A 14,062-nucleotide genomic window follows, 5' to 3' on the forward strand; every position below is an offset into this window, starting at 1 on the left:
GCCAGACTACACTTGGGATTGGTTTCCAGTCTGTCATTCAGATGATGTGTGCATGGGCTGTGAGGTTCATTAGACCTCACTGTGCCTCTGTTCTGTTTTGCTTTAAAGATTTATTTATTATGTACACAGTGCTCTGCCTGCATGTGCACCTGCAGGCCAGAAGAGGGCGTCAGATCTCATTGGAGATGGTTGGGAGCCACCATGTTGTTGCTGGGAATTGAATTCAAGACCTTTGGAAGAACAGACAGTGCTCTTAACCTCTGAGCCATCGCTCCAGCCCCTTGTTTTTGTTTTGTTTTGTGTTTTTTTTTTTTTTTGGTTTTTTTAAAAAATGTAATTGAAGATAAGAAAGTACTTAAGAAGAACTGTTGTCAGTATTCAAAGAGTTAGTATAGACAAAATGTTTAGGCCCATACCCAGCACATATAAATATCCTGTAAACTTTAGTTACTATTGTTTTCGTTACCAAGTGATTATAAGTATGAATCTAATATCCTATAGCATATTTAAAAACCACACTATAATTTACAATCATTCTTTCCTTTAAAAAAAATTTCATCACACACCTGCATATTCCTACGACTTCTCAGAGTCCTGTGCATGATAACTGAGGAGACAAACTAAGATTCCAGACATGTAAGGTTCCAGGTGGCCTGAACTCAGCCATCATAACAGTAACATTGTTAGCTCAGCAATGTGAGCTTCCAGGCGGCCTGTGCTTATAACAATAGCATTGTTAAGCAAGTTAAGAATTGCAGACTGAAGTTAAAATTTCTCCTCCGGCCTCCATCTCCACCCTCAGAATTTACTGCCCCATCCCACCCTACTTGGAATTTACTATCTCAGGCCCCCATTCACCTAAAAGGTCATCTATTGTTAGCCTATCGCTTGATAACTAACCATTGTGCTACGTTCTGCTTCTGTAAAGGGCATTTAAACCCCCAGCTTTTGCAGGAGGAGGTCTCCCAACTCTTCTTAGCTTGGTGGACCCCAGCCCGTCGGCTCAATACAATTCCTTTGCTTTTGCATCTACTCTGGACTCTGACTCTCAACTGGGCTTCCAGGAATAGACTCTGACGATCTGAGTCTAACAAAACCATCCAGGAAGCAACAGAAAAAGAAAAAAGAAAAAAATTTAATCATAGCCGGGCATAGTGGCACACACCTTTAATCCCAGCACTCGGTAGGCAGAGGCAGGTGGATCTCTGTGAGGTTGAAGCCAGCCTGGTCTACAAAGGGAATCCAGGACATCCAGGGCTATACAGAGAAACCCTGTCTCAAAAAACAAAAACCAAAACAAACAAGATGATAATAATAATAATAATAATAATAATAATAATAATAATAATAATAATAATAATAATAAACTTTACAACCTGATCTCAGCCCCCTCCCATCTCTCCCCTATCCCACTTCTCCTTAGGTAAGGGAAGGGCCCCAAGGGATACCAATCCACCTTGGCATCCTCTCCCACTGAGGCCAGACAGACAACCCAGCTAGGGGAAAGGGATCCAGAGGCAGGCCGTATTAGAAGCAGTAACTGGGCCGGGCATGGTGGCGCACGCCTTTAGTTCCAGCACTTGGGAGGCAGAGGCAGGTGGATCACTGTGAGTTCGAGGCCAACTTGGTCTACGAAGTGAGTCCAGGACAGCCAAGGCTACACAGAGAGACCCTGTCTCGGAAAAAAAAAAAAAAGAAGCAGTAACTGGCTAATTGTGGACACTGATAGTCTACAGAATGGAGTTCTCTACAGTAAAAACAGCATTTCTCTAAACATCCTAAAGTCTTCCAGTGTGACAGGATCCAGATCAATGCCTTAAAGATCAGAGATTTGTCTCTAGTTTAAAAAATTTTATCTTAGCGGGACGTGGCGGCACACGCCTTTTTTTTTTTTTTTTTTTTTTTTTGGTTTTTCGAGACCGGGTTTCTCTGTGTAGCCTTGGCTGGCCTGCACTCACTTTGTAGACCAGGCTGGCCTCGAACTCACAGCGATCCGCCTGCCTCTGCCTCCCGAGTGCTGGGATTAAAGGCGTACGCCACCACGCCCGGCTGGCACACGCCTTTAATCCCAGCACTCAGGAGGCAGAGGCAGGGGGATCGCTGTGAGGTCGAGGCCAGTCTGGTCTACAAAGTGAATCCAGGAAAGTCAAGGCTACACAGAGAGACCCTGTCTCGAAAAACCAAAAATATAAAATAAAAATTTTTTTTCTCCCCTCTAGTCCAATATTTCTTTCCCTGATACAAGAGTCATTTCTCCTTCAGTCCCAAAACCTGCCTTCCTGTGATGACTAACACTGTGCCTACCAGGATCGCTCACGGCTTCCCCACTTACCACCTGCACTACTCTGCCAAATGGGTAGTCTTTCCTCGGGGCCATTGCTGCTGTTGCTTTTTTGATTTGTTTTGTTTTTTAATATTTATTTATTATGTATACAGTGCGCATCAGATCCTATTATAGATGGTTATGAGCCACCATGTGGTTGCTGGGAGTTGAACTCAGGACCTCTGGAAGAGCAGTCAGTGCTCTTAACCACTGAGCCATCTCTCCAGCCCCACTTTTTTGTTTTTTCGAGTCCTGGAACTTGATCTTTAGACCCCACTGGCCTGGAATTCAGAGATCCAATTGCTCCTGCCTCCTTAGTGCTGGAATCAAAGGTGTATACAACCTCTACTTGGCTTTCAATGTTTGTTTGTTTTGTTTTGTTCTTATTTGTTTTGTTTTTCTTGGACATCAGTACATTTTTTAGGACTGAGTTATTCAACCACACCTGCTCTGTCACTTTGCTTAGCTGTTAGGATCATTTCCACGAGGACAGGGACACAGGGTCCCTTGTGCGCTATTGTACTTCCAACACCTAGAATAGAGTACATATTTTATAAACATTTGCTTATACATTAATTCTTCCTCTGAAATATGTGAACTTGAGGCTTTCCTTTAATCTTTTAGAATTTAGCTTCTAATCAATATTTCCTAAGAATTAGTTAAAACAAGAATAAACTAAATTCATCCATGAGAACATCTGAAAAAGTAAATTTGATAGCCCATTTCCTGCTTTACACTGGTTTGGACTTTGATGCAATGAAGATCTTTGTCCTGCTAAGAGGGCCCTTTGTGCCTTGTGTACTGATTAATGGCCGTGATTATTTGTCTATAGACTGCTCTGTATTCTGGCTCCAGGTCAGAACATCTTACATGGATGAGCCACTACCCGAGGCTTCTGAGGAATATCCAGGGACAGGCCTGCATTGTGAGCAGAGTCCTGCCTGGCTACGTGGAATGTGGTTTCAGGAAATACTTTTCAGACTTGAGGCATGGGTCAGTTGTTTTATTGTCATAATTTTTTGTGCAGGATGAGTGTGCATGCCACAGCATCACCTGTGAAAGGCAGAGAACAACTCTGTGGAGTCAGTCCCTCAATTTGATGTGGGTTCTGGGGATCAAACTCTGAGCCATCTCAGCAGCCCTAAAACAGTAACTTTTAAATATCCATGGCTACGTCCCAATATTATATTCCAAAAAAGTATATTAAAATTTTAAGGTTATTTTTCCTGTGTATGAGTGTTTTGACTGCACGGCATGTATGTGCACCACAGTGTGCCTGGAGTCCGTGAAGGCCAGAACAGGGTATCTTATCCTCTGAAATTGAAATTACGGAAGGTGGGAGATGGTGAGCCACTGTGTGTGCTGGGAATATGTTCAATACACTGTAGATTCACTCTCATGAGAAGAGAGGTGGAAGATCTGAAGAGGTGGCTCAGTAGTCGCTGTCCTTGCAGAGGACTTGAGTTTGTCCCCAGCAGCCACACAGGGGCTCACAGCTATGACTCCAGGTCCAGGGAACCTGAGGTTCTTTTTTGGCTTCTGTGAGCATCAGGCACACATGTGGTACACAGACACCCATCCGTCCAGACAAAACACTCATACACATTTAAAAAAAAATCCTTAGCCGGGAAGTAGTGGCGCACGCCTTTAATCCCAGCACTCAGGTGGGAGAGGCAGGTGGATCCCTGTGAGTTCGAGGCCAGCAGCCTGGTCTACAAAGCGAGTCCAGGACAGCCAAGGCTACACAGAGAAACCCTGTCTCAAAAAACCAGGAAAAAAATCCTTAAAGAAATACCTTTGTGTTTGTTTTATTTTGTTTTTTGAGATACGGTTTCTCTGTGTAGCCTTGGCTGTCCTGGAACTTGCTTTATAGACCAGGCTGGTCTTTTTTTTTTTTTTTAAATGTATTTATTTGTATACAGTGCTCTGCCTGCATGCATACCTGCAGGCCATAAGAGGGCATCAAATCACACTGTAGATGGTTGTGAGCCACCATGTGGTTGCTGGGAATTGAACTCAGGACCTCTGGAAGAGCAGGCTGTGTTCTTAACTTCTGAGCCATCTCTCCAGCCCGACCAGGCTGGTCTTAAAGTTACAGAGATCCTCCTGCCTCTGCCTCCCAAGTGCTAAGATCAAAGGTGTATGCCACCACTGCCAGGCAAGAAATAATTTTTTTGAGATTGAAAAATGATAGCAGTACACGTATGGATCCAGCCAGAAATGTAAGAAAAAGCTAATATATATATATATATATATAAATATATATATATATATATATATATATATATATATATATATATATATAAAACCAAATGAAAATAATTTAGTCAAGACAATTGTAAAATCTCACTTCAATTCTCTGTTCCTTGAGCACATCAATGTACCTACATACCTATACACACACACACATACACACACACACACACACAAACACATACACACAAGGGCCGGAGAGATGGCTCAGAAGTTAAGAGCACTGGCTGCTCTTCCAGAGGTCCTCAGTTCAATTCCCAACAACCACATGGTGGCTCATAACCATGTATAATGAGATCTGGTGCCCTCTTCTATCAGGCAGGCGTACATAGCGGTGGAATACTGTATATGCAATAAATCTTTAAACAAACAAACAAAGCAACAGTGATAATAAGAGGGGAGACTGAGAACACACTATCAAACAACACAGGAGAGAGAGAACAGAACACTCTATTGGCCAGGCATGGTACTGAATCCCTTTAATCTCAGCACTCAAAAGGCAGGGTCCTGTGGATCCTGTGAGTTCAAGGTCAGCCTGGTCTACATAGATAATTCTAGGATAGCCAGGGCTATACAGACCTTGTCTCACAAACAAAACACATACTCTACCAAACAACACATGGGCATATCTGGGAAGGAAAAACCCAGCATTGTTTGTACGTTAGGCTGGGATGACAGTGACAGACACTCACCATCAGGTCTGGTCTCTGTGGCAATGGGGGTCCAACACAGGCTTTGTGCATGCTAGACAACAAGCATTCTAACACCGCACTGCATCCTCATTTGTAGCCAGGCATGGCGGTGCACACCTGTAATCACAGCACTGGGGAGGCAGAGGCAGGAGGATCGCTGTGACTTTGAGGCCAACTGAGTCTACAGCCAGGGCTACACAGGACAGCCAGGGCTACACAGAGAAACCCTGTCTCGAAAGCAAACAAATAAAAACAAAAAGTGTGTGTGTGTATGTGTGTGTGTTAACTTAGAGGACTAAAGAGATGGCTCAGCAGTTAAGGGCACTTGCTACAGGTTTTTAGTTCTCAGAACCCACAGGGAAGTAAAGTCTGTATCTCTGGTTCCAGGGGACTTGTTGCCCTGTACTGGCCTCCATGGTACTGCATGCATATTGGTACCTTACATACACACAGGCAAAACACCTATGTAAAATACAAACAAAAAAGTAATGTATGTAGATCAGAGGGCTACTTCGTGGAGTCAGTTCTCTCCTTCCATCCTTATGTAGTGGCCAGGCTTGTGCTACAAGGCACTTTACCCACTTGAGCCATTTCACATTTGTTCTGCTTGTTTTCTTTCTTTCTTTTTTTTTTTTTTTCGAGACAGGGTTTCTCTGTGTAGCCCTGGCTGTCCTGGACTCACTTTGTAGACCAGGCTGGCCTCGAACTCACAGCGATCCACCTGCCTCTGCCTCCCGAGTGCTGGGATTAAAGGCGTGTGCCACCACGCCTGGCTGTTCTGCTTGTTTTCTACTGTTTCCTTTTTGTTTTGTTTTGTTTTGTTTGGGACAGGGTTGTTCTGTGTGGCCTGGCTGTCCTGGAATTCGTTCTGTGGACCAGGTTAGCTTCAAACTCAGAGATCCACCTGCCTCTCTTTCCTGAGTGCTGGCTTATAGGTGTGTGACACTACCTCCTGGGAACTTGTTTTCTTTGAGACAGGATCTGTCTATGTAGACTCGAACTCACCAAGATCAATCTGCCTCCCAAATGCTGGGATCAAAGGTGTGCACCACAAGTGTCACATATGGGGTTTGTTATAAACTGAGTTGCAGCAATCTTCCAGCCTTAGCCCCCAAGTGCTGGGATATCAGGCGTAGGCCACCATGCACCCTACTAAGGCTTCTTAGTGTCAAATGGATTGGGGAGAAAGAGACAAGCAAATCTCTGTGAGTTGAAGGCCAGCCTGGTCTACATAGTGAAGTCCTGTCTCAAAAACAACAGAAAGTTACCAGAAGACTTGTCTTAGGCTTAGAGTCGGCATTCAATGACTGTCCTCTAGCCCTCTGGGGGGAATTCACCTAGGAAGGAATCATGTCTATATGCTTAGTGTATAGCACACAAAAGATATTCAATAACTCTTTATAGAATGCTTTATCTTTAGTTGGTTTTAAAACCTAAACACATTAATTTTGGAGTGAACAAGAGCTCCGGTCTATCCTGTATGTGTCTGAGGCCAGCCTGGGATACACGAGGTACAGTCCCCTTTAGAAACAATAATCAAGCTCAGCCGGGCGGGCATGGTGGCATACACCATTAATCCCAGCACTCAGGAGGCAGAGGCAGGCAGGTTGCTGTGAGTTTGAGGCCAGCTCGGTCCACAAAGTGAGTCTAGGGCAGCCAAGATAACATAGAAAAATCTTGTCTCAATAAACCAAAAAACAGGGCTGGAGAGATGGCTCAGAGGTTAAGAGCACTGTCTGTTCTTCCAGAGGTCCTGAGTTCAATTCCCAGCAACCACATGGTGGCTCATAACCATCTATAATGAGATCTGGTGCCCTCTTCTGGCGGCTATATGTAATAAATAAATAAAATCTTAAAAAACAAAAAACAACAACAACAACAAAAAAAAAAACAAGGCCGGGCATGGTGGCATACACCATTAATCCCAGCACTCGGGAAGCAGAGGCAGGCAGGCTGCTGTGAGTTTGAGGCCAGCCCGGTCCACAAAGTGAGTCTAGGGCAGCCAAGATAACATAGAAAAATCTTGTCTCAAAAAACCAAAAAACAAAAACAAAAAAACCAATCAAGTTTATTTATTCCCAATTCAGTAGTTGTAATTCTTTAGGTCAGGGATTGAAACTAAGGAAACCACTCTGGAGCACAAACTGGGTAAATTGCGTCTCTTAGAAGATAGTACTTTGAAGAGTGCTAGAAAAACCTGATTTTCCTTTTTATTTATTATTGTTATTTTATTTATTTATTTATTGGTTTTTCTTTCTTTTTTTTTTTCTTTTTTTTTTTTTTTTTATGTTTTTCGAGACAGGGTTTCTCTGTGTTAGCCTTGGCTGTCCTGGACTCACTTTGTAGACCAGGCTGGCCTCAAACTCACAGCGATCCACCTGCCTCTGCCTCCCGAGTGCTGGGATTAAAGGCATGCGCCGCCACCGCCCGGCTAAAACCTGATTTTCTAACAACTTTCCAGGTTTGGGAAGGTCTTGGGTTTTCCCCCGAGAGTGCTTCTGAGCATGAACGGAAGTCACCGTTTCAGCAGTGCTTTAGTGATAGGTGCCTTAGTCAGGACAGACTAACCCATCTCCATTCTGTCCTTCCGGACGCTCACACCAGTGGTGTCCATTTTATTTTCTTACCAAAAAAATAAGGAGAGCGTTCAGAGACCGCTTCTAGGCAATACAATGCCCCATTTTCCCACAGTAAACCTGGCGACGCCTTGAGTAAGTTACAAGCAACTCCACTTCCGCATTTTTCTTCTGTCCTGGTCCAAGATGGCGGACGAGGCCACCCGGCGGGTCGTGTCTGAGATCCCTGTGCTGAAGACCAACGCCGGACCCCGAGATCGGGAGTTGTGGGTGCAGCGACTAAAGGAGGAATATCAGTCCCTTATCCGGGTCAGTTTTACTCCTGTGGTTGACCGCGTAGCAAAGAGGTGGCGGGTAATCAGGTGTCCTCAGGAATTGGCTCCGTGCGGAAGCCGCTTCCGGTTTTTACGTTTAAAGTCTAATTTCATATAAATGAAAGCGCTTGGGGGACTGGGTGGGTGGGTAGGGGTGCGGCGCGTGATTACGGGTGGACGGAGGGAGGATGCAGAAGAGATTCCCGTTAGGAGGAGCACAGTAGGGTTAGACCTTGAAGGAAGAAACAGCAGTATTCCTGGAAGATGACGTGTCCCTCCCGCACCAGGTGTGTTTGCTCCTCTGAAATTAGGAATAAGAGGGGGTCAAAAGTACGTCTTAGAGTCCGAAGTCTCAGCTCATCACTCCTCTTCTTTCATTCTTTGTGAGTAAATGAAGGGAATGAATGACAGGACGGAAAACTGATGTAAATGTAGAGAGTTAGAGATTGGTGCTTTAATTATAAATTAGCCGTCTTTTCAAATAATCTCTCTGTTAGAGGAGAAAGATTGCCCCCCCCCCCATATGGTGGTTTCTATGTGCTTCAAAAACTAGCGGGTCTCTTGCCTTATATATTGCCTCACTGAGAAGCTGGCTGAATGCTTGCTTAGCATGCAAGGAGTCCTGGTTTCTATCCTAGCATCTTATAAACTGATGTGGCTTGTGCATTCTCAGCACTCAGGACTAAGAGGCAGGAGGATTGGAAGATCAGGTCATTTCTGAACTACATAATGAATTCAAAGCCAAACTGGACTATATGAGACTCTGTCTCAAACACAACAGCAAACAATAAAACATGATTGTGTTCCTAGTACCTAGAGAGGATGTACAAAACCAAATAAGAAGGGCCTCACTGAGGTGACAGACAGTTATACCGTATTTAAGTGGCGAGACAAATATAACTAGGATATTTTTAGAGCATGGGGAGAGATGAGTAATTCAACTTCAGTTTGCTAAGGTAAGGCTTCTTGGACGGGGCAAAACTTGAATTAAAACTTAAAATTATAAACTGGGCATTGGTGGCGCACCCCTGTAATCCCAGCACTCGGGAGGCAGAGGCAGGTGGATCGCTGTGAGTTCAAGGCCAGCCTAGTCTACAAAGGGAGTCCAGGACAGCCAAGGCTACACAGAGAAACCCTATCTTGAAAAAAAAAATTTAAAGTATAGCCGGGCGGTAGTGGCGCACACCTTTAATCCCAGCACTTGGGAGGCAGAGTCAGGTGGATTGCTATGAGTTCGAGGCCAGCCTGGTCTACAAAATGAGTCCAGGATAGTCAAGGCAACACAGAGAAACCTTGTCTCATAAAATAAAAACAAAACAAAACAAAATTTAAAGTATAAACAGTAGGGCCAGAAAGAAATGACTCAGTTTGTAAAGCACTTTCTACTAAGCCTGACAATTTGATCCTGGAACTCGCATAGAAGGAGAGAACTGAAGCCTTTGGCTTGTCTTTTGCTTACCACATGCATAGCTTGGCCCTGGTGCACACAGAGACATGTAGGAGCATATACAACATAAGGGTAGGACATGGGTACTCAGGACACAGGGACAGGGGTGGGGAAGTGGCTCCCAGCACGTACGTGATGGCCGCCCACAACCATCCATGGCTCTGGTTTCAGGGGATCCGATCCCTCCTTCTATTTAGTATGAGCAAGGAAATGCAAGCTAGGAACAGTATGGTACAAGCTGGGAGCCTGCGTTGGGATGCTGATAAAAGCCAGCACTTGGGGTGCTGAGACAGGACAATAAATCTAGTACGTGGGAGGCAAGAGGCAGGAGGATTTCGGTGAGTTTAGTGGTAGCTACAGAGACCCTGCAACAGACAAACCAAACTCAGCAGGCCATCATGAAAAATCAGTGGGGAAATGATTGGGAAGGTCAGGAATGAAGGCTGGCCTTCTGGCTTAGGTGACAGAGTGAGACTGCCGTTGAGAATGTATCTCTGAATCTCTGAGTGCTGGGATTAAAGGCATGCACCACCACGTTCGGATGAATTTTAGTTTCTTTCTTTTTTATATATATTTTATTAATTTATTCATATTACATCACAATTGTTATCCCATCCCTTGCATCCTCCCATTCCTCCCTCCCTCCTGCTTTCCCCCTACTCCCTTCCCCTATGACTGTGACTGAGGGGGACTTCTTCCCCTTGTATATGCTCATAGGGTATCAAGTCCCTTCTTGGTACCTGCTATACTTCCTCTGAGTGCCACCAGGCCTCCCCATCCAGGGGATGTGGTCAAATATGGGGCACCAGAGTTCATGTGAAAGTCACACCCCACTCTCCACTCAACTGTGGAGAATGTCCTGTCCATTGGCTAGGTCTGGGTAGGGATTCGAAGTTTACTGCACGTATTGTCCTTGACTGGTGCCATAGTTTGAGCAGGGAATTTTGGTTTCTTAAACATACACACACACACACACACACACACAGAGAAATATTATGAGAATGTGCTTTCATTTTAATCCCAGGTATGGGGATGTGCGGCCTCTTTGGGCTGTCCACAGTAGCTGAGCATGATTTGCTGCGTGCTCTAGCAGAAGCGTGGTTTTGCCAGCTGCAGATGATTTCTGCAATTGTGTGACATTTGAAATGCTGGGAACTTTTCAGAGGGTTCATAAATGTAAGGGGGGCAGTGGCTGTTGGTGGCTTAAGGAGGTCGGTTGTAGTTTGCTAGTAACCGTGGTCGAAGAAGAAACAAAAGGAAAGAAATTAGATTCAAGAATTTTCCTAATCTCTTTCCCCTTCTCTCCTTGTTTCTCACCTATCTAGTGTTAAGGGGTAAAATCGAGGGGATAAAGGGTAGGAAAAAGAAGAACCCACAAAAACATAGACCAGCGACAGTGGTTCACACCCTTTATACCCGCACTCCGGAGGTGGAGGCTGGAGGGTCAAAAGTTCAAGGTCCTCTTTTTCTTTTTTCTTTTTTTGGTTTTTCAAGACAGGGTCTCTCTGTGTAGCCTTGACTGTCCTGGACTCACTTTGTAGACCAGGCTGGCCTCGAACTCACAGGGATCCGCCTGCCTCTGCCTCCTGAGTGCTGGGATTAAAGGCGTGCGCCACCATGCCCGGCTTTTTTCTTTTTCTTTTTCTTTCTTTTTTTTTAAAGACCAGGTTGGCCTCAAACTCACAGATCCACCTGCCTCTGCTTCCTGAGAGCTGGGATTAAAGGCATGAACCACCATGCCTCTGTTCAAGGTCATTCTTAGTTACATAAGTTAGGTTGAGGCTAGCCTGAGCAGGAGACCCTGAAGAGGTAGGGGAGGGGGGCACAATGTAAAATCCAGACGGAAGCACCAAGTTTCTGTTTGAAATTCTGACAAAAGGCTTGAGCTAAAGATAACGATTTGAGAGTCACTAGTTTGTGACTGCTAATGGAAGTTAGCACAGGGGCCTCCAGGAATAATGTATATGGTAAAGTGCATTTGGGGCTGAGGACAGACACTATCAAAAGGGAGAAAATAACCCTGTGCTTACTCTATTGCAGGGAACCTAGACGTTCTATTCTCTGTTCTGAGAAAGCCCCAAACTTACTTGTTTAGCCCTTTCTTTCATTCTCCTTATGTCTGAAAAGTTGTGAAAGATATACTTAAAATATATATATATATATATATATATATATATATACTAAAAAAGAAAATAATCCTCCTTTTCTTTTGACAAGAAGGGCTGCCCTTGGCTTCAGCTTCCTTTTGTTTTGTGTTTGACACAGCTGCAGCCCCTCTTCCCCCCTTTTCCCAAACAGGTTTCTCTGTGTCTCCCTGGCTGTCTTGGACCTTGTAGACTAGGCTGGCCTGGAACTCAAAGAGATCTGCCTGCCTCTGCCTCCCTGAGTGCTGGGACTAAAGACTTGTGCCACCACGCCCGGCTTCCAGCTCCTTTGTTAAAGATCTTATTTTCTGCTTTCAGTATGTGGAGAACAACAAGAATTCAGACAATGATTGGTTCCGACTGGAGTCCAACAAGGAAGGGACGCGGTAAGCAGGGCCTTTGGGAGGTGGAGGGAGGAGCCGCGCCTGGCTTAAATGGTTTCGTATTCCATAGCCAACTGTCAGAGCTGCCAAAGCTGCATCACTTTAGAGCTCCCTAATTCCTGACCCGTGAGTCTTCCCGCTTGTGACCTAAGCAGTGATGTCATTTGAATAGGATAGGAACGGTCTGAGTTTTGGTCTTTGTTCCAGGTGGTTTGGAAAATGCTGGTACATCCATGACTTGCTCAAATATGAGTTTGACATCGAATTTGAAGTGAGTGTAATGGAATGGGAAGCATGAAGCTTAGTAGAAAGGGGCTGATTAGCTGGTTGTTAGCAAGCGAACCTTTCTCCAAGGGACCGAATGAAGCTATTAAAATGGGAGGGGAACGGTGAGGTTTGAAGCAAATACCGAACAGTTTCTATGTCTAGATCCTAGCGTGTATATGCTGCTTGGGGCATCTGGACAAGAGAGAGAGAGACAGAGAGAGAGAGAGAGAGAGAGAGATGGGTTTGCTTAGACTACTTCATTTTTCTCTTATTCTGTTTTACTAAGGTTTTGTAATTTCTCCAGATCCCTGTCACATATCCCACTACTGCTCCAGAGATTGCAGTCCCGGAGCTGGATGGGAAGACAGCAAAGATGTACAGGTAGGACTGACTAGGTAAGGAAGAGCAAAGGAAGCCTTAGGGAAGAGCTCAAGAGACGGAAGACTTCCCCAGAGGCTGCTGCTCCACAGCCTGGAGGAAGTCCTGGTCTCCTAGGCCAGGCCTACCTGTGCAAAGTCCTTAGCTGACCTTGTTCTCTATTCTGAGCACTGATAATCTTCTGGTGTTCCCCAGAGGCTGCCATACATTAAGCCAGTTTTGTGTGTCAACACCTTCCTCTTGTCCGTCTCACAGGGGTGGCAAAATATGTCTGACGGATCATTTCAAACCTTTGTGGGCTAGGAATGTGCCCAAGTTTGGACTAGCTCACCTCATGGCCCTGGGGGTAAGTTTGTCACTGCTGGCTGTTGAGGAGAAGAGGGAAGGGAGGGTTCAGGGCCCCAAGCAGTCTCATAAACATAGCTGAGGCTAAAGAGGGAGTAACTTGTGTCTTGGGCATGTCTGTTCTCCTAGACTTTTGGGAAGGAGGTTCAGGTGGAACAAGCAAGGGGCATGGACTGTGGGAGGTTGTAAGCTCACAGGGTCTCCCTTGTATTGCAGCTGGGTCCTTGGCTGGCAGTGGAAATCCCTGATCTCATTCAGAAGGGTGTGATCCAGCACAAAGAGAAATGTAACCAGTGAAGGAAGGATGAAGCCACTGAGGCAGGACAAGGGACTTTGGATAGGCTGCATTCCTGTTTTCTTGTGAATTCTGTTTACTCATGGTTCTTTCACCAGGTCACCTCTGGTTGTTACAGAGTAGCTAGAGCTGGATGGGAAATGACCAAACTCGAGGAAAGGGTAAGGTCACAGAGTTTCTAAGTTAAGCAATACTGGAGGTGAAAGACTTGGGCCTTGAAGTCGGCAATCTGTACCCCTTCTCCAAGAAGAGCCCTGGAGGCGTCTTGGGGGCAAGGGGTTCAACTGACAGCACAAAGCCTTTTGGTTTCTGGAGACAACCTGTCAATAAAAGCTGCTTCCCATAGTAGACTGTGGTTCTCATTGATGCCTGTTAATAAGGTGAACAAGCAAAGTATGGCAGTCCACGAATGACTACACTAGTTTGGGAGGAGAGGAGTGCCCATTTCCAGAGCTAACAAATGGAAGAAAATCTTACTTCTTTCCCCGCTGTTGGATTTGCATTTGCCTATGCTTTCCGTATGGCCTGAGCCTGCAAAGAAGCTTGAAGAGTGAGTTTTACAGGTTCAGCGTTCTCTGCCCACTAGGGATCTCCCCATCCCTAGGCGGAGTGCTAAATGCCTCTCTATTGGCTTACGGGCTGGAC

The 14,062-nt window shown here is 45.2% G+C and overlaps 1 protein-coding gene across 1 annotated transcript; it reads left to right on the forward strand.

The window, feature by feature from the left end:
• Positions 1-7,794: 7,794 nt before the first annotated feature.
• Positions 7,795-13,765, forward strand: UFC1 (ubiquitin-fold modifier conjugating enzyme 1). The gene is made up of 6 exons (XM_084773953.1): positions 7,795-8,153; positions 12,068-12,135; positions 12,340-12,403; positions 12,704-12,780; positions 13,033-13,123; positions 13,339-13,765. Exons 1-6 carry the CDS (start codon positions 8,031-8,033, stop codon positions 13,417-13,419), a joined length of 504 nt encoding a protein of 167 aa, XP_084630079.1. The 5' UTR covers positions 7,795-8,030; the 3' UTR covers positions 13,420-13,765.
• Positions 13,766-14,062: the final 297 nt, after the last annotated feature.

This window comes from Acomys minous (genome assembly GCF_964271855.1).
Source record: "Acomys minous genome assembly, chromosome: 1".
NCBI lineage: Eukaryota > Metazoa > Chordata > Mammalia > Rodentia > Muridae > Acomys > Acomys minous.

Bases quoted from the DNA above. Each gene is read 5' to 3' on its own strand.
- UFC1 (XM_084773953.1), top strand. From the start codon at position 8,031: ATGGCGGACGAGGCCACCCGGCGGGTCGTGTCTGAGATCCCTGTGCTG. The intron at 8,154-12,067 runs GTCAGTTTTACT...TTCTGCTTTCAG, and splicing joins AATATCAGTCCCTTATCCGG to TATGTGGAGAACAACAAGAA. The intron at 12,781-13,032 runs GTAGGACTGACT...TCCGTCTCACAG, and splicing joins AAGACAGCAAAGATGTACAG to GGGTGGCAAAATATGTCTGA.